The 25,429-nt window shown below is 40.4% G+C and overlaps 2 protein-coding genes and 1 long non-coding RNA gene across 3 annotated transcripts; 1 reads left to right on the plus strand and 2 right to left on the minus strand.

Moving 5' to 3' along the window:
* Positions 1–231: 231 nt before the first annotated feature.
* Positions 232–14,427, minus strand: LOC307045842 (dehydrogenase/reductase SDR family member 13-like). The gene is made up of 6 exons (XM_079691822.1): positions 14,113–14,427; positions 11,657–11,775; positions 8,365–8,488; positions 6,144–6,316; positions 5,409–5,562; positions 232–782 (listed from the first exon to the last, which is right to left on the minus strand). Exons 1-6 carry the CDS (start codon positions 14,237–14,239, stop codon positions 523–525), a joined length of 957 nt encoding a protein of 318 aa, XP_079547948.1. The 5' UTR covers positions 14,240–14,427; the 3' UTR covers positions 232–522.
* Positions 12,909–14,272, plus strand: LOC307045843. The gene is made up of 2 exons (XR_013810004.1): positions 12,909–13,488; positions 14,092–14,272. It is a non-coding gene; the product is annotated as an uncharacterized lncRNA (long non-coding RNA).
* A 6,762-nt stretch (positions 14,428–21,189) lies between the features above and the next one.
* On the minus strand, positions 21,190–24,205 carry hikeshi (heat shock protein nuclear import factor hikeshi). Its single transcript, XM_079641650.1, has 2 exons — positions 23,393–24,205; positions 21,190–21,602 (listed from the first exon to the last, which is right to left on the minus strand). Exons 1-2 carry the CDS (start codon positions 23,729–23,731, stop codon positions 21,339–21,341), a joined length of 603 nt encoding a protein of 200 aa, XP_079497776.1. The 5' UTR covers positions 23,732–24,205; the 3' UTR covers positions 21,190–21,338.
* Positions 24,206–25,429: the final 1,224 nt, after the last annotated feature.

Below are 25,429 nucleotides of genomic sequence, written 5' to 3' on the forward strand. Positions count from 1 at the left end.
ATAGATGAATACCACAGGAGATAAAAATGTCTTGTCCAGTAAGGTCCCTAGAAAGGCAACATTCTGTACTACAGACTCAGGAGTTCCCCTTTATAAGTTAATATTAAAGTGAACCAGCAGCAAATAAAAGTCAGATCGTGATCAATTTACTGAGTGCAATAAACAGACAACAAATAACAGCATGTGTTCCCAGAGGGGAGGAATACTGTAAATAAAAGATGCTCCACAGCAAAACGTTGAACCAATTTATATCATGACATGGGTACAGGCAATTTGACAAGTCTTACAGAAATGTTACCACGGTAAACATCAACGCCCAGAAAAACTCTGGGAAAGAGAGGCGTATGTACACACAGAACTAATAACAAAAAAATTACAGAGCTGGGGAAGTAGACTCAGGGCGGGGCAAACAATCATAAAAAGGCGGGAAGAAAACCAAAAGGGCGGGAAAACAAAGACAGAGTGAACAGTTTTTTTACTTTGATCCCTCCTGGACTTAACAATCCATTTACAGTAAGTGTTTTAAGAGATTCCACAGAGCCTCTCGCTGACCTCCCACAGTTTCCGGGCCACGGCGTCGTCCCGGGCCTTCGGGCATGATTCCTGCACGGCGCAGCAGGAAAAGTAGCGCCCGCTCAGAGGTTCGATGCCCTCCTGGAGGCAGCAGTGCAGCGTGGTCTGAGCGCCGGCCTCCGGGTCCAGGAACAGCAGCCGGGCGATGGGCTCGATGAACACCTTCTGCCACAGACTGCAGTGACGGGACAGCCCGGTGCGAACCACACCTGCAGGAGGAGAGACACCTGGGTTAGTGCAAGCATGAGGTAAGACAAGACTGCAACTTCACACTAACACACCCTTCATCACAGGTGTGGTGGGTTGTACCCAGTGGCGACTGGTCATTAGGGGCAGGCACAGCCCCCCTAGTGTCAGCAGAAAGTATTAAAAATAATGATTACAAAAAAATAAATATATAAAATATATTTTAAGATCATGTTTAATCATTTGATTCGTCTGTACATTGCTGTTTTAGTCTGTGTTCTTCTAATTAGTGTCTACAGTGTGTGCCTATTGAGCTGTTTAGAGCCATGTGGGACAACACCCGATCATGCCCCTCCCTCTCACTGTCTAAGTGAACGGTGACTGTAAAAACTACACTGCGCATGCTCAGAGTATTGTCCTATTTAAGGCGAGACACCCCAGGTGAATAGGGTAATTTTTTTAACTTAAAGGTATCAGCTAGACATTTCTCCAGTTAATTACTTACAATAAGGCAATTGTCTTTTTTATTACAAGTTTTCTGAAATAGCATGTTTAAATATGCAAATTAGCCATTATGTCATCAAATATGTGCATATTTTAACACATTTCAGGAATCGAAATCTGAACTTTGGATTAAGCCAGGTTCAAAATTCTTGTTTCATTTTATAGTCATATTAGTATCTAAGGCTTTTACAGAAGGGATTTTGGATATCTCTTTTTATCACTCCATAAATCAGAAAATACTGTCAACAGCCCTAAAATATCAATTTTTGCCATGTTTTTAGATATACAATGTTGTATAATTCAGGCTATGAATGATATATGAACAAACCCTTCTGTAAAAGCCTTCATAATATTGATAGGAATATAACTGGAAGGTTTGGTGTGTCTACGTGCTACTGAAGTTGAAATTTCGAACTCAGAGTAGGAAAAAAACTCATTTGGAGAAAAGGACCTTTAAAGATTGCAGCGAGGCGCTAGCTAAGCCCTCCTGTTCTCTGGATGACAGCTTGCGCCTCGACGCACTCCGTGAAGGTATTTCATGTTCGGGGTCATTTGTTTTTTGTATAATCTTGCTTCGTGCAAGGGATAATTGTTGTCATCTTCTCTGTAAACTTTTTTTTCGCTGTTCTTTTGCCATTTTGAGATTTCAATTTCTAGCGGAAAGCTAACAAGGAAGTGTTTTAGCACACCACGTGACGCATCTGAACGAATCACGTTGTCTGAAATTGACACCAGCCAATGAGATTTCGTTTCTTGGTTTAAGACCCCTTTGTGCTTTCCCGATTGGTCGCTGATACAAAGGAAATGACCATATTTGGATCCGATGAAATTGTGCAGGAGAGACAGAGCTTTCCAACGATATCTCTGTTGACATGGTGCACACAGCGGTCGCGGTACTTTATGTTACGTTAGAAAGCTAACTTTTGGTGAATTTAGGAGAAATCTACTGACGCAAATAGACAAACTATTGTCAAATAAACACTTAAATGTGTATTTTGTACGTTTTCCTTCCAAAAGCCTGAAAGAAAACATGTTATAGAATCAAAATAGCACAAAATCTCAAAATTGACCAGTGCTTGAAAAACGATGTTTTTGCCTGCCGTGTCTCTAATGTGTGTGGCAAAAAAATAATGACCATAGGGGCAGAGTGCTGCCATCCCCACCATACGTCATCTCACATAATTCAGAGCTGATTGGTTGTAAGTACGTGTGCCGCGAAAAGTGTGGTGTGTGAAGAGGAGGAGAGAGACGCATCCTAAAACCAGGAAGTAAGCTGCGCATGGGTTCCCTCGACAAAATAACAATGAGATTTCTCCATGGGATTTTAGAAAATAGCTCAAAATAAGATCTGTGGGAAACGTACCTGTTAGATTAATGCAGGTTTTGTTCAGCCAGATAATATCCACATGTCTACCCTACTTTTATAATTTTCTAATCATAAATCTATCGATTAGATTTATGATTCAACTTTTCAAACTAGAAGAAGATAAGGAGGACTTTTACAAAAAAGTAAGAGATGTTTGTCCAGAAGGATAGGCAAATGGACTTCATCTTCAAGTCAAGGTAAGACCACCATTTTATTGAAAATGGGATCTTACTAAGAGAGAACAATTCAATAGGTAAATGATAAAATAAAAAAATGTTGGGTATCCTTTTGTTGAACTGTCCGTTTAAAATTCAATCGAAGCATCAGACAAAAAAAGCTTTTGAAAATAATATTATATTTTGATTTAGGTCAAAATACTATATTTGTAAACCTGAAGAGTCAGAGCCAGTGCCTCACCAGCCATGAACCTCACTGCAAAAGCATGTATATTTAAGCAATAGCTCACGACAGGCCGTGGTATATGCTCATTATATCACAGCTAAGGGGCGTGGTTCACATATACATATACACACTCATATACACACACACAACTTTTTTGTGCCCCACCACTTTTGTACATATAAAAACACCACTGGTTGTACCTGTAACCACGCCGCAAAGCTATTTTAGGAATACTGAGGTTTTGATGTTCGACAAAATTTAACCAGCACAACTCCATTCACATGAGAAATGCTTCACTAGCTAGGAACTAAACTGGACATTTAGAGCCACGAATGACATCTTTAATTCCTTTAATTCGAATACGAGTCAGGTAGTGTATAAATAGGCGCGTTCACACCGGAGAACTTTTACCCGTACTTTTCCCCGTTTAGTTCCGTTAGTACCCTTTATTTTGCGTTCACACCAAAAAGAGAACTTAGTTCCAAGAACCTTTACCCCCATTGTTAGTGCCTGCTAGAGAGGTGGGACTATCCTGGGGAGAAAAAAGTACCAATTTCGATTGGCTGGGCGAATTGCAAACCACGCCCCGTAAAACTCTGAAAAGTTTTGAGATTTGTATTTGCATTAGCATTATTAGCATTAGCCCCGCGCATCAACAGAGAGAGAATAATTTATGGCAACACCAAAAAAAACATGGGCGCGGTGGAGATGAGGAGGTGTCGGTGTTCTGGCGATTTACTCGGAAGGCTTATTCCGGTGTGAACGCGATCTGTACTTCGTTCCATGGGGGGTACTAAGTGCTTGCACTAAGTGCTGGACACTAAGTACGGCAAAGTACTTGGTGTAAAAGCGGCTATTAGGTTTCAATTTGCCTGTTTTAAAGGTCCCATGGCATGCTTTTCCGGTCCCGGCATTACCCGTCCCCTTGTGTGTCATGATGGTTTTTCTGCTAGTGGAGCCTCACAGATGGGGGTGCTGCAACCCCCTCAGCACCCCCCCCCCCCCCCCCCTTCCCGCGTCCATTCGCGATGTCTCGCAGACCCCACGCAGCAAGCAGGAAATTAACCCAGCTCACACTGTCCGCTCCTCGCGCCAACAAGACCCGACGCAGCATTCTCATCTGTTTGTCATTACTGGTGTCATTTTTCTGGTTGCTAACAAACGCCATTGTAAAACATAATCACTGGTGTTCTGCTGTAACGGTGGTGGACTCAGAACAGTGGGAGAGCTGACCAATCAGAGCACAGTGGAGGGGGAGGGAGGAGCTCCAACAAGCCGTGTAGGACAGAGAGTGAATACACATGCTATACAGAGATGCTGTATGAGAAACCAATGTGAGTTTGGAACATTGAACAATGTAAATCTATTCTAATAGACCTCAACAATGGAAATATGATCAGTAGAAATGGCCATGACATGGGACCTTTAAGATGCATTTCAATTTGCATTAGAAAATGTGAGTCATAGCAATTGAAATTAAGTTTATAACTGCTCTAAAAAGTGTTTCGACTTGGCTGTGCAATATATTTGCGCTTTATTTGATGCAAATGTAGATTTTTGTAGGGCGACCCAGATGTAAGCATCACAAAGGCTCCCTTGACAAAAAGCAAATAGGCTCTGTGGCACGTTTAGGATAGTTGTGTTTTGTTCAGCAGGATAATCTCCACATATTAACACCACTTTATCATGTTTGACGTAAAAGCGAAAGTTAATCTATAAAGAAACTACAGCACGGTCACATGACTTCACATCACCACCGCTAAGCTAAAGGAGGCTACTGTTGGGCTATAAAGGAACTACAGCACGGTCACATGACTTCACATCACCACCGCTAAGCTAAAGGAGGCTAATGTTGGGCTATAAAGGAACTACAGCACGGTCACATGACTTCACGTCACCACCGCTAAGCTAAAGGTGGCTAATGTTGGGCTATAAAGGAACTACAGCACGGTCACATGACTTCACGTCACCACCGCTAAGCTAAAGGAGGCTAATGTTGGGCTATAAAGGAACTACAGCACGGTCACATGACTTCACGTCACCACCGCTAAGCTAAAGGTGGCTAATGTTGGGCTATAAAGGAACTACAGCACGGTCACATGACTTCACGTCACCACCGCTAAGCTAAAGGAGGCTAATGTTGGGCTATAAAGGAACTACAGCACGGTCACATGACTTCACGTCACCACCGCTAAGCTAAAGGAGGCTAATGTTGGGCTATAAAGGAACTACAGCACGGTCACATGACTTCACGTCACCACCGCTAAGCTACAGGTGGCTAATGTTCAGTGTGATGAGGTGTCTTCAGTTCCAGCACTTAGGAAACATTATTCAGACGTTTCCCTCCGAGATGTTTGTCAGAAGTGTGTTTGTTCACCTGGGTGCAGGCTGTAGCAGGTCACGTTGGATCCCTTCAGCCTCTTGGCGAGCTCGTGGGTGAAGAGCACGTTACACAGCTTACTGTTGCAGTACGCGTAGAAGAACTGCCAGCTGTATTTGCCGGTGCCCAGGTGTTTGTCCACCTCCAGAGCCTGAACACAACAACAAGTTCATGAACACAGCATCACCTGAGTGAGTGAGAGGGGGGGGGGAGAATGTTCTCTGCAGAGCGCGCAGGAATGTCTTTATGTGACATAATAATATCATTATGTCACACCTGAACCAAAGTAATACCTGAAACTCAAGAACAGGTTCTGATGCTCAGTCACAAAGTTTCTGTTAACAAGGACATTCACGTAAAGACTTGATGTGACTATTCTGAGAGGTGAATATAAATTAAAAAAATAGGAATCAAAAAGGGAGGATTTAAGAAATATGGGTTGACAGATATGAGAACATTAATTAAAAAGTATAAAAGAAGGAGATTGTATTAAAATTCCTCTTGTTCATACCTTAGTATGGCTTTACAATATTTATCACATTCCTTAATATTAAATCAGCAAAACTAAATGAACGTATAAATTATATTTTACAGACTTAACAACACATACAGTATAACATGAGATAATGATCCATTCAATTTCATGCATCAAATCGCAATATCAGTCAAAAATATTCACAATTAGTTTTCTTCTCCACCCTTCTAATATTTGTGTGATGACGGGTGTTTTACCTCCGGATCGATGTGTCCCCAGCTGTGAGCCATGGAGGACAGAGTGACCACCCGGCCCCCCCCGGCCTCCTTCAGGCGTCCCAGCAGCAGGTGAGACAACAGGAAGTGTCCCAGGTGGTTCACTCCCAACTGGATCCCAAACCCGTCCTCTGTCCGCCCGTCACCCACCAGACCTGCAACACACACACACACACACTTTTAAAAGGACCCCTATTATACTGTTCATCAATATATCACAGGTCTCAGATATATACAGAGCCCGTCTCTGATTGGCTGAAACACCAAACAGATCATTGCAGCATTACCCATAATCCCCTCTGTTTCAGCCCTGTTTCCAAAGTGCTGATTCTCTGTCTGTTACTTTAGATGAAAATAAGGAGCCCCTCCCCACGCCCCTCTGAGAGACATTTGGTTACAAAGAACTCAATGGAGCTCTAGGAGGAGATTCAGGTGATAAGGGGGGGGGGGATTTTGCATAATAGGTGACCTTTAAAGCCTGGTTCACTTTTATATCTGCGATCAAGCGCTTTTCATACATATGCTAAACAATAGAAAAAAATAAGGTTGAATTAAATATTATATACATTTAAAAATAAATAGCAAAATGCAGTTTTAAAAATGTAAACCCAAGAACTCATATTACAATATCTGAAGCATACTAATACTACAACAATATAAATAGATCTGGCTTGATTGAATTAGCAAACACAAATCAAGTAAAAGCAAAACAAAAAATTGAAAAAACTGAAACCTCCCCTGAGACAAATGTAAAATGTGTGATATTGGGTTGTATAAATAAACTTGATTTGACACCATGTGCTCCGGCGTCTCTCCTTTCGTCCTCAATATTCTGGTGTCAGTTGAATGAAAAGAAGCGTACAAGAGACCTGTGTCTTACTCCTTTGTGAAGTGAAAACAGTGATGGCAGACAGGTGTGCCCGTTGTCTCACCTGAGGTTCACCTGAGCTTCTCCTTTCGGGTCAAACATATGTTTTACCCGTCTTAAAACCCAGCTCTTCTCCTTAGCATTCGAAACCAAGTCGATTGTTGCTTTTATTTGCTTTCAGTGGTCTATTGTTTTTACTCTATGGCTGTTTTTATTTTTATTTTGTAATTGTTACGTTTATTCTGGTTTGTTTTGTGTTTGTACCTTTTATACTTATTTTTATGTTTTGTGAGCTGAGCTGTGGGATTTTATATATATCTCTCTGTAAAGCGCTTTATAAATAAAGTTGGATTGGACACATCCTTTCTGCTGGTACTCTGTGTTCTCTTTTTATCTTGTTTTTCGACCCTTTGTGTGAAAAACATTTCTTTTTAAAAATGGTTTACGATCATGTTTTAACAGTTTATCATGCTTGGTACATAAAATCTATAAAGTAACGTACATGTATTTACCTCTTAGATATTGTTGAGTAAATAGAAGTATGGTGGCCATACAATAGAGATAATCAAGTAAATTACAAGTGCAGTATTTGATTAAATGTACTGAGTGACCACTGTTGACATGATTTAGGTGAACTAGTAAGGATTTCACTTTAGTATGGTTACAAGAATTTGCAGTTATTAAGGTTTCGATTGTATTCTCGTCCTAACTTTAATATAATGTTATGGTTTAAATCAAACGTTTATGTAACTGTGTGTGTGTGTGTGTGTGTGTGTGTGTGTGTTGCCAGTAGGGATGGGATTTTTGTATGTCAAATGTGTTATATTTACTGTGTGTATATGTATTTTAAGCAGAAGTGGGGACAAATGTGTGTTTCCATTCATAAAAAGGGTTAGCCTGTCAGGTGGGCGGAGTATGTGTGTTGTCGCAGCTGATGTGAATCAGCTGGATGAGGGCAGCGTGATTGGCTGCTACCTGCCCAGCCTTCCAGGGAGCTACGTGGATTGGCCGGTGGTTGGTTAAAGCGAGGAGCCGGGGCATTTACAGAGAGCCAGGAGAACGGAAAAGGTGAAGCTACGAGGTGAGGAGGGAACGGGAAGCAAGGCTATGGACGGATCGACGAGGAAGCGACCGTCAGGCGAAGGTCCACTGTGGAAGTTCTGCTGCACCGCGATTTGCTGTACGGCTGCCAGCCGCTGATCGACGGGTCGGTTGAAGGCAGAATTGCAACGTCCTCAAGTTCCTGTTTATTGCAACGTCTTCAAGTTCCTGTCTTTCGCACGGCGCGCTTGTTCCTATCAGGGCCAGTGTGTGTGTGTGTGTGTGTGTGTGTACCAGCGTTGTTGATGAGCAGGTCCAGTCTGGACTCGGTCTTCAGGAACGTTTCTGCGAAGCTGCGGACGGACTTCATGCTGGCCAGGTCCAGCTGCATGTAGAACACATCAGTACTTCCTGTTTCCTGCAACAAGATCATCGTCAGGTCAAGAGGAAAATAACATACAATATACTTTAGTAAAATTACTTTGAGGCTATATTATGCTTTTTGGGGTTTTCACTTTTCTTAAGTGTGTTGTATAGGTTTTAGTGCATGTAAATGGTATCCTTTGTTTACTTCTGGAACACAGTGACATCACTATTCAACACTTGTGCTTCTATTGGCTGGCGCACATTGTACGTGATAGGCTAAGGGGCGGGACATCTCTAAGTGGTTGACCAATCACAACAGAGCCGACCAGCTAACCAATCAGAGCAGACTGGGCTCTGGTTTCAGACAGAGGGTGAAAAGAGGTGCTGCAGCACAGGCAGTATGAGAACAACAAAGAGCTTTTTGAACATTTAAAAAAAGGTCCCCTATGCTGTTCTGCATCCATATATCACAGGTCTCAGATATATCCAGAGCCTGTCTCTGATTGGCTGAAACACCAAACAGATCATTGCAGCATTACCCATAATCCCCTCTGTTTCAGCCCTGTTTCCAAAGTGCTGATTCTCTGTCTGTTACTTTAGATGAAAATAAGGAGCCCCTCCCCACGCCCCTCTGAGAGACATTTGGTTTGAAAGAACTCAATGGAGCTCTAGGAGGAGATTCAGGTGATTCAGGTGATTTGGGGGGGGGGGGGGGTTACCTTGGTTACTTATTGGCTAATGGTTACTCAAGACAAAACATCGTTATGACATCATAAAGTGGCCAAAATCTGATCAGCTCATTTTCAGACAGGTTTTTATAGAAATGGATCAAAAAGAGAGAGAATCTTTGTTCCTGAAACTTTCAGAGTCTCTTTCCACAGAGGGGACACATGTTGATGTAGAAGAGACATGAAGAAGAGGGGACACATGTTGATGTAGAAGAGACATGAAGAAGAGGGGACACATGTTGATGTAGAAGAGACATGGAGAAGAGGGGACACATGTTGATGTAGAAGAGACATGGAGAAGAGGGGACACATGTTGATGTAGAAGAGAAATGAAGAAGAGGGGACACATGTTGATGTAGAAGAGACATGAAGAAGAGAGGACACATGTTGATGTAGAAGAGACATGAAGAAGAGGGGACACATGTTGATGTAGAAGAGACATGGAGAAGAGGGGACACATGTTGATTTAGAAGAGACATGAAGAAGAGGGGACACATGTTGATGTAGAAGAGACATGAGAAGAGGGGACACATGTTGATGTAGAAGAGACATGAGAAGAGGGGACACATGTTGATGTAGAAGAGACATGAAGAAGAGGGGACACATGTTGATGAAGAAGAGACATGAAAAAGAGGGGACACATGTTGATGTAGAAGAGACATGGAGAAGAGGGGACACATGTTGATGTAGAAGAGACATGAGAAGAGGGGACACATGTTAATGTAGAAGAGACATGGAGAACAGGGGACACATGTTGATGTAGAAGAGACATGAAGAAGAGGGGACACATGTTGATGGAGAAGAGAGATGGAGAAGAGGGGACACATGTTGATGTAGAAGAGACATGAGAAGAGGGGACACATGTTGATGTAGAAGAGACATGAAGAAGAGGGGACACATGTTGATGTAGAAGAGACATGAAGAAGAGGGGACACATGTTGATGTAGAAGAGACATGAAGAAGAGGGGACACATGTTGATGAAGAGACATGAGAAGAGGGGACACATGTTGATGTAGAAGAGACATGAGAAGAGGGGACACATGTTGATGTAGAAGAGATATGAGAAGAGGGGACACATGTTGATGTAGAAGAGACATGAAGAAGAGGGGACACATGTTGATGTAGAAGAGACATGAAGAAGAGGGGACACATGTTGATGTAGAAGAGACATGGAGAAGAGGGGACACATGTTGATGTAGAAGAGACATGAAGAAGAGGGGACACATGTTGATGTAGAAGAGACATGAAGAAGAGGGGACACATGTTGATGTAGAAGAGACATGAGAAGAGGGGACACATGTTGATGTAGAAGAGACATGAAGAAGAGGGGACACATGTTGATGTAGAAGAGACATGAAGAAGAGGGGACACATGTTGATGTAGAAGAGACATGGAGAAGAGGGGACACATGTTGATGCAGAAGAGACATGAAGAAGAGGGGACACATGTTGATGTAGAAGAGACATGAAGAAGAGGGGACACATGTTGATGTAGAAGAGAGATGGAGAAGAGGGGACACATGTTGATGTAGAAGAGACATGAGAAGAGGGGACACATGTTGATGTAGAAGAGACATGAGAAGAGGGGACACATGTTGATGTAGAAGAGACATGAGAAGAGGGGACACATGTTGATGTAGAAGAGACATGAGGAAGAGGGGACACATGTTGATGTAGAAGAGACATGAAAAAGAGGGGACACATGTTGATGTAGAAGAGACATGAAGAAGAGGGGACACATGTTGATGTAGAAGAGACATGAAGAAGAGGGGACACATGTTGATGTAGAAGAGACATGAGGAAGAGGGGACACATGTTGATGTAGAAGAGACATGAAGAAGAGGGGACACATGTTGATGTAGAAGAGACATGAAGAAGAGGGGACACATGTTGATGTAGAAGAGACATGAGAAGAGGGGACACATGTTGATGTAGAAGAGACATGAGGAAGAGGGGACACATGTTGATGTAGAAGAGACATGAAGAAGAGGGGACACATGTTGATGTAGAAGAGACATGAGAAGAGGGGACACATGTTGATGTAGAAGAGACATGAGGAAGAGGGGACACATGTTGATGTAGAAGAGACATGAAGAAGAGGGGACACATGTTGATGTAGAAGAGACATGAAGAAGAGGGGACACATGTTGATGTAGAAGAGACATGAAGAAGAGGGGACACATGTTGATGTAGAAGAGACATGGAGAAGAGGGGACACATGTTGATGTAGAAGAAGAGGGGACACATGTTGATGTAGAAGAAGAGGGGACACATGTTGATGTAGAAGAGACATGAAGAAGAGGGGACACATGTTGATGTAGAAGAAGAGGGGACACATGTTGATGAAGAAGAGACATGAAGAAGTGGATTTTGCACAATAGGGGAAGTCTTTAAAGCATGGAGACATGTCCCAGTAGAGACGCTATGCATGTACATAGGATTGTATTATTGTATTCTTAATGTCAGGAGTAATTGTTGTCTTCTGTCCCCACCTGTTGTATATCAGCGATGGCGTCCTGGGCCTTGTCCCGGTTTCGGCAGGCGAGGATCACTTTGGCCCCCCGGCCGGCCAGGCGCAGAGCCGTGGCTTTACCGATGCCCGTGTTCCCGCCTTCAGAAGCAACAACACATCATGGCAGCAATGATAAATAATGATGAAACAGTTCTGATCAATGCGCGTCTGTTTCTGTTTATTGTTTTAAAGATTTGGCAAATTGTGTAAGAATAAACCTGGGATTTGGCTTTAAAGTAGATATTGAAGTGCTCAGGGACATTCCCTTTTATAATCGAGGGACTATTGTTGCCTGATAACGCAGTTGCAATATGATAGGGATTATTTAATCAGATTTCACATTATTATTGAAAAAAGAGCATCTGTACCACACAAGGGTTTCTCCGTATACTAATCTGGAACTACTCTGCACCTCTACAATACTTCACATTCAGATATCATCACATATTTTGCCCTTACTAATTATTGTACTTACTGATCATGAAGTAGTCCATCGTTTGATTTTGATAACATTTCAGTTCATTGTGCGGGCCTAGCTACCAGTATATCAATGTTTTTTTATGTAATCACAAAAATACATCGACATTTACTGGATGGATCGTCCCCAATTTGGGTACGACCAATCATTGTCCCCAGGGCCCAGGAGTTCAAAACTTTTAATCCCTATCTGATCAAATCAGATTTGGATTTTGGGGAGTTCAAAACCTAAAAACGGGATTAGGATCACTTTCATATCAGATCAGGAAATCTAATCCAAGCTTTAATCTGGATCAAATCTTCAAAACGGGTAGTTCAAACCGACAACACAGGATTGGGATCAGTTTGATCCCAAACAACTGGATTATCCTGATCCCACCAGAGGGGTGGATTTCCAGAGCAAAATGTACTGTACAATTTATTTGAAAATATGTTTCAAGTTAAATAAGATGGCAAAGTTTGTTAACTGAAATAATACACCATTTTTAGCCTTCATGGGAAATCAATTTTATTTTTTCCATTTTTGCTCACGTTTGTGGTGGGCTATTGTGTTTTCAACCAAATGTTGATGACAAATGTTTATGCTCATAAAAGTATCACAGCAAAAATCGTCAATCACAAATGTAATTTAGATTAAAGAGAAAATATCTTCAACAAAAAAAAAGTCCATCATCTGTCATCACCTTTCAAAAGTAATTGCGGACAATAGATGCCTCTGCAATGTGGTCTCTTGTCTTCCTTGTATTATTTTTCATGTCCACTAGATGGCGATAGGTAGGATTAAAGCACTGATATTCAGGATCTAGTCATCTTGATTACTGAATTACTGTAATGACTGATTACTGAATAGTTTTGAACTCCAAGGACAACATTTAGCTGACTTGTCTGATCCTGGATCACAAAAAAAAAAAAAAAAAAAAAAGGGATTTCAAAATTTGATCGGATCTGATTGAGATTAAAAATGTTGAACTCCTGGGCCTAGAGGATGAATCATACTGACTCTGGTGATCGTCTGAATTTCCCACTAGTGTCACCAGAAGGTAGGCTTTTCAGTTTTCTTGTGAAACACCGGATGGATTGTGATGAAATGCGCTTCCTCTCAGGGTTGGTAGTTACTTTTCAACCCTCTGACTTTCCATCTGCTGCCATCACTGGATCAGCATTTCAAAGTGTCCAACATTTTTGATTTATGCAGAACTAATGACGTTCCCTTCAGACTGAGCTTTCTTTGTTCACACTGCTTCACGTTGACTATGCTGACAGGAAGAACCAGTCGAATGTCTGCGAGTTCAAACCTAACCCCCTTTTGTTTGTTGGTGCAGTTCAGAGAGCAAGGTATAGAGCAAAGACAACTGGATAAAAATAGGTCAATAATGAAAAGGAAATGATCATTTAGTTTCTTAATTAGGGAACAATACTAATGGTTATTCGTTTTATCAAGGAAACTATTTTCTTCAATTAATAAATTAGTCAGAAAATTGTAAAAAGGTCTTTAAAAATCTGAAACAACGTCACAGTGATTGGTGACTTTGGCTAAACAAATAAAAATATGAATTGATCAACATTATCCTTGTTTAATTTGTCTTTCTAGCGATTCATTGGTTCAATGTTCAGCCTGATTTATTCTGACATTTAAATAACAAATAAAGTAGTTTCTGAAATATCACTTCTTTATCATTCAATTCAGAAATAAATTGTACAATTTCAAAAGAAACATCTGAAATTAGCTAAATCAATTCAAAATGTGTCTCAAGTTTCTCATTATATGTTTTTATTTTTTTTATATCATTTAAAATCTAATTTATTTGCAGTATCTATATTGTAAATCATGTTAAAGGTTTCATGTGTCCTTATTTTGACCATGGCTTCTGTCTCATAACATTACATAAGCAATCTCAATTTTTCAACCGTTCCTCTTTCATGTGTTACCTGTGCTAGCCCCGCCCCCCCAGGACTCACCTGTGATGATGACGGTCTTGCCGGCCATCGCTGCCTGTCCTTTACATTTGGACCTTTTGAAGAGAGTCTGCGTGAGGAAGATGTATCCTCCCAGAACCACGCCGGCCAGCACCAGCAGGTGAAACATGTTGAGTTACTGCTGTGAGATCCACGTGAGAAATCACTGCCTGTCTCTGCAGCTCAGCCTTTTGTATGCACCCGCCTGGCGGAGGGATCTCACCTGACCGACCGGTTCCTCTTGCCTGAAGCGTCACAGCTCGGCAGGTCCGACCGGTTCTTCTGACGGTGCTCATCGTTTAAGCTGAATCAACAGAAACTCCCACGGAGGTTTGAGCTTCCACCCATTTGATGAACCGCGATGAACCCGATAGACACCGCACTTCCTTTCTGGACTTTCAAAAATAAAACATTTTAAACTTGTACAATTTAAGAAAAAGCTGATAAAGTACACATGAAATTAGATTAAATGGTGGAATATTTATTAAGTGACAAATAAGTAAAGGAGAGCCCCTAGGGAAAGCCCTTCCTGTTTAAACCTTCAAAATAAAATATTTGAAACTTGTATAATTGAATAAAAAGGGTGATTAAGTTCACAGAAATTAGATTAAAATGGTATATTATTTATTATGTGACAAATAAGTGAAGAATAGCCCCAAAAGGGAAAGCACTTCCTGTTTAAACCTTCAAAATAAAACATTTTAAACTTGTATAATTAAATACAAAAGGTTTAAAGCACACATGAAATTAGATACAAATGGTGCAGTATTTATTAAGTGACAAATAAGTAAAGGGAGCAGTACTTCCGGTTTAAACCTTCAAAATAAAACGTTTCTAAATTTTCCAAATCAAGGAAAATTATATAAATGATGCAAGAAATTAGAATTAAGAAACTCTCAAATTCTAATGAACAACATGACTCTCAAACTGGGAGATCCAGTTTGACATATTACCATTATTATAATTACAAATGCTTTTAATTGACTTGTAAATCAATTTAATGTCGAATTACTTTTTTGATTACAGTATACAAATATGTTTCTGCATGTGTGGAAGGTGTTACATTTATAAATTACAGATTTATTCACGGATTGGTAATCTTTTTACACAATAATATTAAGACAGATCAAAACCCATTCAATTGCTTTTAACATGTGGGCCTTGTGTGTGTGTGTGTGTGTGTGTGTGTGTGTGTGTGTGTGTGTGTGTGTGTGTGTGTGTGTGTGTGTGTGTGTGTGTGTGTGTGTGTGTGTGTGTGTGTGTGTGTGTGTGTGTGTGTGTGTGTGTGTGTGTGTGTGTGTGTGTGTGTGTGTGTGTGTGAAATAAAAGCTTCTAACATTTTGCTTTTGATTGCCTGTTGACTTCACCTCAGAAATAGGTGAAAAGTCAGCAGTGAAGTCAGTGAGGAAGCATTTTAGCTGAAGGCTATTCCTTTGTTTTACACGAGCCTTAGGCAAACATAAATTTGAGATTCCTTTGTCGTAACTCCTTTTTTGACACAGACAAACATGATGACATCCTGTCAGCAACACATTCTTCCTCAGAGATAAAAACACATTTTCCTTTCACAACAGTTCACTAAATCTTACTTGATAACTTCAGTAATTTCAGTTATTATAAGGTTTGTCACCACGGTTATAAGAGTTATATCGTGAGACATTATTTAGCTGGAAGTATCTGGTCATTATTGGATAAAGTAAGTTTCTCGTGTTGAAAAACTTTTTAAAATACATTTTTTCTTTAGCAAAAACACAGAAAAACGCATTAACGTTGTGTTTTCAGAGTTTATATGAGCTTTTTAGGCTTAGTCCTTGGTGTTTTAAAAAATATAATATGCACTTGAGTTTTCTTATATTTTATACTTTTACATAAATGTATTATATTTGCCTTCTTTTTATATATTTCATATGTATTGTTATCTTATTTGGAGCCTCTTAGCATGTCACACGATTGTTACTGTACATCCAGAATGACAATAAATACAGCTTTTTAAATTATCGATTCATAAAATATATATATATTTTATAATCGTTTTTATCTCACAGGTAAAGAAAGCATCAATAAATCGCAGCGGCTGCTTTAAGTGAACGGCAGCGCCATCTGGTGGCTGATGGCTGAACTGCAGAAGACAGAATTACATTTACTAAAATCAAGGTTAACCCTTAGATGCCTGAGTGACTGGACCCTACTCTCTTCCATAAGTGGGTCAAAAAGGACCCGTATTAGAATAATATGTGTTTTTATGCCATTTTTGTCATTTTGGTTAAGATAAATCACTTGTATAATATTTAGTATTATATTTTGGTTCACACTAGAAATATTTGATATTTAATTTTTCACTATTTATAATTTTAGACATTTTTTTACATTTTGAAAAAAAACTTTTACAACATATCGATGCAAAGATCTCCGATATTCTGAGACCCTCATAGTATTCCAGTCCCTTTCCAAAACTCATCTCTTCTCCTCTTGTCTACTCATAGCCCAAGTTTCAATAGTCCTATACCCCCCACCCTAACCTTCCCTTATATTGTAAAACGATTTTAGTCCTTAAAAAAACTATAAAAATATAATGTATTATTATTATTGTTATTATACTGACAGGTATCAGATCTTGCTGTGTAAAATAATCTTCCTGAGAGGTGTCATGTGTGATGTAGTCTGTGTGGTCCACAGTGAATGTATTCCTGACAGCAACAGGTGATAAGAATCAAAGGTTCCCATAGGATCCCATAGGAAATGCATGCGGGTCATTTTTGACCCACTTTTGGAAGCTTGGGGTAGAAATACAAAACCTACAATTTCTTAAAATGTATAAAAAAATGAAAATTTAAAATTTGAAAGGCATGATATCCAAAACATGTTTTTTGAGGAATAGCTGGAATATGAAATGATAAAAAAATGTATTTACAATACTTCAAGAAAAACCACCTCACCGGGTCCAAAAAGACCCACTTATGCATCTAAGGGTTAAGGAATACTTTAGTATGTTAATCATAGTTGGCGATAATGTGTAATCCTAGACAACAGGCTTTCAGGGTTTATCTTTCAAATGTAATGATGATATGGTGGGTTGAATTGAGAATTTATTTTTTATTTATTTTACATTTTTTAGTATTGTGTTGTTGCCTCTGCCCCTGTGAGTCACCTTGTTGAATTCCTATGTTGAGACTTAGAATATTTTCTTTCATTAACCTTTTTAGAGCTCGTAGTAACTTCGTCGTGGTATTTCAGATCTTTTACCAAAAACGAAATGAAATGGATAACTCATGGTAGACCCACACACTCACACAACTTCAGACTAAGACACCACTGTTGTGTAATGACACTTGTAATGGCAACTTTTAATGTTCCATTGTCCTACTCTTTTATTGCCATTACTTCACAGGAGGAGATGGAGTGATCCAGACGCAGACACGAACAGATGATTTCCGGTCCTTTGGTGCAGTTTAGAATGATGTTTATTGAGCTTTACATACCAAGGTTTAATTATGCTGTCAAAGGTATGGGGGAAACTTCTGTAGCAATTTAAAAACAGGACTCAGAGAGACACGAGGAGAGCTGGAGCTTTGAGGGCAAACACTGACAGTTTATTTGGAGCTCCGGCCGGAGAACTGACAAGACAGGTGGTGTGTCACGAGTTGCCAAACCAATTCTGAAGAACTCTTTCTGCAGCTCGAGGTTTGAACTAGTTCAGAGTGTAATAATCAACATTCTTTATCAGTGAGACTAAACATTATGGACCCTGAATCTAACTAGAGCTCTCGTCCATAGGAAAGAATGAGCGCCAGGGAACCTTCGTCCCTGAACAGGAAACTACCTCATGGCGGCTTTTGCTCCGTCATAGACTGGCAACAACAATGTGCCCAAGCTGCCCCTCCTTAAGAGAGATACCCAAGGCCGTAGACCTATGCCGTGGGAAAGGAGACAGTGAAGAGAGAAAACGATGAACTGGCTCGAAGGATGAATACCTAAGCAAATTACTCCCGAACAAAAGGTTGTGGTATGAGCATCTGCCGGGCTGTTGACAGCATAATTAAACCTTGGTATGTAAAGCTCAATAAACATCATTCTAAACTGCACCAAAGGACCGGAAACCATCTGTCTGCGTCTGGATCACTCCATCTCCTCCTGTGAAGTACTGGCAACAAAAGAGTAGGACAATGGAACATTAAAAGTTGCCATTACATTAAGTGGAATCGGTCTGCTCTCTTCCTCCTGTGTCCTCGTCCTTTCCTGTCACCTATGACCCCTTACCGTATACACCCGGTGCAGCTAACCCCCGCCACCAAGTGTCCAAAAATAATATTGCAGTATAAATATCAATTAAATAAACTGACACGCCACATACACCCAAACATGGCTCCTACGACACGTATGTGCACTGTCTCTACTTCGAATGTAACTTTTACATTTTTCTATTTTCTGTGCATGCCCTATTTATCTAATAGTGTTTATTTTTGAAATCTATCTTCTCTTATGCTGTCACAATGTACATTTCCCCTCTGTGGGACGATATAAAGTTATTCTGATATTCTGAAGGGCTATTTTCTTTATAAGCAATTCTTTCTGTCTGCCTGTTCAACTCACTTTGTTTTCCTGTACCATCTGTTAACATTGTCTGTATTCAGGGGCGCTCCTTGCAAACAGGCAAGGCAGGCAACTGCTTGGGGCCCCGGACCAGAAGAGGGCCCCCCAAAGAAGGTAGATTAAGAAGGTCCACCACAACGACAACATGAAACACCCTTTAATTTACTGCAACGACATGTCGGGAAACCCCCTCAAGGCGGCCCCATGCATAGCGCGCCGTAAAATGCTGCTTATTTTCTTAAATGTTGTTGCCTTGCTCCGCGACGGGGGGTGCGCTTTCGGCTGTGCGTGGTTCGAGGGGCCCCCAGTGAATGTTTGCCTAGGGCCCCCACAGACCCTAGAATCTGCACTGTCTGTATTATTAATATTGTATTAGTTCAATGTAAAACAAAAACACTTTTAATATTGTATTCTTCTTGTCTCAGTTTCATACATGTTGTTGTCGGTTACATCTTGAATTTTCTCTTGAACTCAAAAGATATTATTACAGCCTAGCCAAGACCTTAGTTGAGCCATCACCCTTTTAACATTTATGTTTTTATGTGGTTGTAGTGTCATAAAACAGCTAAAAAACAACAAGGAAATTATTTGATTTGTTTTGGAAGAATATTCAAAGTCTAGCATTACAAAATGGATATGACCAATGATATCAATCCCTCCATAAGAAAGGAGAACTTGCCTATTAAAGGCTAACAAACATCATTTATAATAATTAGGGATGCACCGAATATTCGGCCGCCGAAAATTATCGGCCGAAAATGGTTAAAAAGGCCCTTTCGGCTTTCGGCTGAAAGGGTTCTAGCTCCGAAAAAATATCACCGAATGTCAGGGAACAGGGTTACGTTGGTAAACTAACGTGTTGTTGTGATGACGTAATCAAAACGCGGCGACAAGCACGGCGCGCGACCATGCTCGCGGCTGGCTCACAGCCAACATGTCTGCCGCTTGGAGATATTTAAAAATATCAGAGAAAGAGGCGCGGATTGTGATTTGTAAAACGTGTTCAGCTGACATTTCTCGAGGGGGTGTAACTGCAAAGACTTTCACCACTTCGGGATTACTCCACCACTTGAAATCAAAACACCCGGACAAATATACGGAGTAAGATCAAATCACAAGCACTGACAGCGAGAGACTGTTCAGCGCTGCCTCTCATGTGCTTGATGAGAAGAGGAACAGACTTTATGGCTGATGAAGCAGAGAAGCTACTGTTCATTAAAAAGAACCTCCCACTTTTCCTTAATAAGTAGACCAGGCTGGCTTATCATAAGCTTATCTAGTTCTACATGTCTACTCTATACCCACTTTCCTGAACCATTTTCATTGTGAGTTATAATTCACCATCTCAGGTTATCATTAGGGGGAAATGACAGCAGCACAGTGTTCAATATATTGTACTTTCGGTATCTAAACGATACAATGTTGTTTACATTGCTCATGAGGACAGACCACCTTATTTGCAGATTCTTGAAATTGTAATTTAATTTGTAATTGATTGTGGATTTTGTATCCAGTTTTCACTTTATGTATCTTTATACAATGTTTACTACTTTGCTTATGAGGACAGACAGCCTTATTTACAGATTCTTGAAATTGAATTGTAATTCCATTTGTAAAAAGTTACATTCATGTGGATTTATCCAGTTTGCACATTTGTATGCATGCACTTATTGGTGCACTTGTTGTTGTTGAAGGCCTGGCTGTTAGTCTTTATTTACACTATTTTGTTGTCGGCCTGCTGGCCTAGATGTTGATGCAGTTTTAAAGCACCTTGGCTTTGTTCTGAATGCACTTTGTTCTAGTTATCCTACAGAGAAAAGAAAATGCACTTGACTTGGAATGAATGTACTGTATGCATTCAAAAGTGCTGAATAAATGTTTTATGGACCCATAATAGTGATTATTATTTAAGTTAAGTTTTGCCATAATCATTTATTTTTCCATAATCAGGTAGCTGAATAACATTGGTAAAAAATGTATACATTATAAATATATATATATATATATATATATATATATATATATATATATATATTTCTATTAATCATTTTCGGCCTTTCGGCATTCGGCCAACTGTTTCCTATTTTCGGTATCGGTTTCGGCCAAGAATTTCCCATTCGGTGCACCCCTAATAATAATGTTAGGGATTTCAATGTAATAACTATCAGGTGAATGAATAATGTCCTAGTGAACAAAAGGCAATGCAGCTTCTGAGCTTTTAGTATTTTTAAAAATGTCTCCGTTATGTTTATTTTGTATCGGGTGCAATTTGGTTTAGATAACTATTTATAGAAAATAAGGAGCATTGTTGATTCTGAGCTTTTTTGTTTGTGTCAATGCAGGTGAGGTATTATTGTAGAAGAAATGAAATCTACACTTCGAATAGTGTGGAATAATCTATTTTATTTTAAGAGAAAAACCAAGTAAATCTTAGTTTGTTTTCATTTAGAGCTGCTGTTTCCATGGCCAAGAATGATCCTGAATCTCATATTTACTATCGTTGTTCTTACTTTAATACAAAAAAACGTGTAATGATGATGAACCAAAACACTTTATAAACTGTAGGAAGTAAAGCTGTGTCTCAGAGACGAGTGGTTTGGCTGTAGGCACTGTGGAAACGGTCTTTTTTAGTCTTTGATTCAGTTCTTCCAGAAGTTGGGGTTCTGGCTCATCCTCCTCTGGAAGGTCTCGTACCACTTGAGGACGCAGCTGGAGGGGATGAAGGTCTCCGAGGGGTTCGGGGTCATCTGAGCCTGCGTCACCGCGAAGGACGAGGCGAAGTTGTAGAGACTGTCCAACATCTTCTGGGTGAAATGCAGGAAGGAGTCCACGGTGGAAACAGCGGAGCTCGAGACCGGAATCTGCTGGGCGAGCTGATCCAGAGCCTCCACCGACACACCGACCTGAGACCAACAAGAGATATGGGGGTCAATGTGGGACAATCGGAGGTGGGAAGTAGTGGAGTACAAATACTTTGTTACTGTGCTTAAGTACATTTTTCAGGTATCAGTACTTTACTCCACTACTTATTTTTCTGACGACTTTTTCAGGGTATATGCAGGAATCCTGAAGTCAAATTTAATACCTTTTAAGACCTTTTTTAAGACCCTTTCCATACATTTTAAGACCTCATCGCAACTTTGAGTTCTAACCGGTTACATTGGCAACACACTTTACCTCACATTTACTATATTGATTGTAAGATAGCAAAACTAAACAAAGTGCAGACAGACTACTGAAGCCTCCTTTCCACATGAACTTCAACCTCTCTGTGAAGGTTAGGTTTAATGCAGTATGCTGCTTTTTTGCTTCTGTAGACTCTGTGCTCTTTCATTCCAGTAAAACTCCTCAGAAACCATTAGAAACCAGTATTTGACCATAAACAAAACAATTGACAAAACTTTGAACTATGAAATATGTTAAACTTTGGTGAGCTTCAGCGGGGTAATGCCATATAGGAGCTCCCTCACAAATACCCAGGGGTTAAATTGGGCACACGCATTCGATTCATTAACGTGTCCGTTCACACTAGACCGCTGGAAATGCTGGAAACCATGTAGTATATATGTCAGGCCTGTAAGTGGCGCTGCTGCCAACTGAAATCCACCAAAAGCAGCGAAGAAGACCCCGGAGCATGGTTGCCATGGTTGCTCTTCTGTTTATTCTCCGCGGTGGACGGCGTGTTCTCCTGCTGTATCTCTCAGGTAGTCCACCAGCAGATGAAAAACACCCACCTCTCCGCCTCTCCCAAGGAACGAGGGGACCGTGCGGCAGTTTCCGTAAAAAAAATGTTCCGCCGGTCAACATGTCCGTTAAAGTTTAAATCTTCCGTACAAAATTAGGAAAGTGCCGGTCAGAGGTCTTCTTTGTTATTTATTGAGCTTTAAAACAAATTGATAACGACTCTGTTCTCTGTATAATAATATTTAATAAACGGTGACTGCCTCTCTTTTTCTCCCCCTCTTCTGACAGCCCAGCAGCAGCAGGAGACGTGGGGAGAGGGAGGCGGGCTATGTCATCGTTATCAGAAAATGATCACACACACACAGAGCGGAGCAAGGCAACGAAACTTATAAGCAGCATTTTACGGCGCGCTATGCATGGGGCCGCCTTGTGGGGTTTCCCTACATGTCGTTTCAGTAAATTAAAGGGTGTTTCATGTTGTCGTTGCTGTGAACCTTCTTAATACCTTGGAAAATGCCGTTTAATACTTTTTAATAGCCTTAATTTTCGCTAAATTGATTTATCAACTTTTAATACTTTTTAAGACCCCGCGGACACCCTGTTTTTACTTCTAATTCTTACATGTTGAACACAAATACCTGTACTTTCTACTTCTTACACTTTGAACACAAATACCTATACTTTCTACTTCTTACATGTTTAACACAAATACCTGTACTTTCTACTTCTTACATGTTGAACACAAGTACCTACTTCTACTTGATTTATTTTAATAAATGTTAACTTGGCCCATTACGTGTCTATCCAAAGATAGAAAAGGTTTGAGAACCACTGATGTAACGAGTGATGTAAAGTAACTACTAACTAAGATTTACTCAAGTACTGTACTTAAGTATTTAAAGGTTTTGCTTTGTACTTCTCCTCCACTACAGTTCAGAAGTAAATTGTATACTTTTACTCCACTACATTTATTTAATAGCTTTAGTTACTTTACAGCTGGTCCTCCTACCTGAGCCACGGAGGGTGACAGCCGGGAGGAGGAGGCCATCATACCGAAGGGGTTTTCCCCGCCCTTCCCCGCCTTCAGGCCAGAGATCTTGAAGATGGCACTGGGCTTCTCGTTGGTGATGAAGCCGAGCAGCTGCCACACTGCGCCGCCGCCCGAGGGGTCCGGGAAGGAGAAGTGGACCGCTCCTCCGGTACCGGCGGGGAACGGAACCGTGCCCAGCATGAACACCACCACGTGGTTCACCTTCTCATAGTCCGGCAGGTTGAACACGAACTTGTCCGAGGCGACTTGCAGCGCGTCTGTCTGCACCAACCTGCCGGCCACCAGACAGCCGAACATCCCGCTGCAGCTGCTGGAGGATTCGCCGTTAGCTTCGCTGTTAGCCTGCCTGGCTTCAGCCCCTCCTAGCTATTTAAAAACCCAGCAGCACGCGTTATCCGGTAAAAGGCAGAGACATGACTCCCGCTGCCGGTGATGTTGATCTTAAAGACAGCTGTTACAGCCCGGTGGAAACTTCTAGTACAGTGTGGTGAAGTGCTGTAATGCTCGACTATCGATTATGCGTCCTGATAACTGTCCACTGTGTTTACTGTACTGAGTTCAATGCAAAGGGTTAATGTAGCCCTTTATTTAGACTGACAGGCAAACCTTACTCCCTGCAGAGCAAAGACATTATGGGATGTGACCAACAGCTTTCTGAACATTCTGAGAAGTCAGAACTCAATTTATTTTAAACTTAAGTCAAAACCCAACATAAACATTTTTCTTTTTTACAAAGATCAGTGGACTATATTACAATATCATTTTATTGTTATTTGTTAAGTCTTGTAATTGCATTGTTGAGGATCCTGCAACAAGTGTTTCATTCATTACATAAATACACCTTAGTTGTGTATATGATATGACAATAAACCATTTTAATTTAAAATGTATATAACTTTATTTATCAGTTTTGCAAAACAAGCTTAATAAGCCTTCATGAAAAAAGTTATTAGCATAACATCTTATTAAATTATTTTACCAGAATCAGAATACCTTTATTTATTACATTCATTATAATAATGGTCAATTAAACTAAGCTAATGCCTTAAAATTGTCAGGTTTTGTATACATATTTATTTTTATAAATAATAAATAACTACTTTTGCTGCAATGGTCACTCGAAAGGTCTTTAGTTTGACACTGAGAGAATGAGCTCATAGGGCTGCTGATCACCATAAGCTAAACAGTCTGTATATTGCACTACATTTGTATGATGTAAGCTTCGTTGATACTTTGCCTGCGGGAGTAAGAAAAAAATAGTTAGATATACCGGATATTATTTGATCTATTCCACCACTAGCTTAATCCCAAATAATGTAGAGGTGTGTTGTAGGTGCCTTAAATAACCCCTTATTTTATAGTGAGATGTATTTGCATGTTCATATAATAGCGATTTCAATGCCACCCCAAAATGATCACTGGTTCCATCCTGGCCACCCCACTGAAATTGTCCTGGCCCAGAAGCTACTTCACTGGTTTGATGAGGGTGGGCCATAGTATGCGTGTTTCGCCTGGGAGACTTTATGCAGGGCACATTTCGCCCTTCTATTTGTTGTGAGCCGCGAAGGCGCTCGATGACTCGGTTATCGACTTGGTGCCACCAGCGAGATGTCAAGAAAGCAGGAGACCGGAAGTGAAAATCCTAAACAATAAAAGCTAACATTTCGAGAGGCAAAATAATACTACACAAATCAGCTGAAATGAAAACGCCTTTTAAGAATAAAGCGATTGAGAAGCTAGGAAAATAATCGAATAATTGATTTAGTAAGAAGAGTGATATTGAGACTATACCACAGTGTGAAATAATCTGAATTTCACCTTGATTAAAGCTACGTTTGATGCAGCGCCATATAGAGAGAATATTCTATATTCTATTATATGGCTCTGGTTTGATGGAAACCAACTTGATTTGTTTGGGGTTCAATATCTTTGGCAATTATTGCAAGATTGTCCATAGCAGTGTAAAAAAAGTGTCTGGTGACAAATAAAGAGGGT

Source organism: Notothenia rossii (assembly GCF_949606895.1).
Source record: "Notothenia rossii genome assembly, chromosome: 7".
In the NCBI taxonomy this organism is placed as follows: domain Eukaryota; kingdom Metazoa; phylum Chordata; class Actinopteri; order Perciformes; family Nototheniidae; genus Notothenia; species Notothenia rossii.

Bases quoted from the DNA above. Each gene is read 5' to 3' on its own strand.
- hikeshi (XM_079641650.1), bottom strand. From the start codon at position 23,731: ATGTTCGGCTGTCTGGTGGCCGGCAGGTTGGTGCAGACAGACGCGCTG. The intron at 21,603-23,392 runs GTAGGAGGACCA...TGTTGGTCTCAG, and splicing joins TGTCACCCTCCGTGGCTCAG to GTCGGTGTGTCGGTGGAGGC.
- LOC307045842 (XM_079691822.1), bottom strand. From the start codon at position 14,239: ATGTTTCACCTGCTGGTGCTGGCCGGCGTGGTTCTGGGAGGATACATC. The intron at 11,776-14,112 runs GTGAGTCCTGGG...TTGCTTCTGAAG, and splicing joins CAAGACCGTCATCATCACAG to GCGGGAACACGGGCATCGGT. The intron at 783-5,408 runs GTGAACAAACAC...CTCCTCCTGCAG, and splicing joins CTGCTACAGCCTGCACCCAG to GTGTGGTTCGCACCGGGCTG.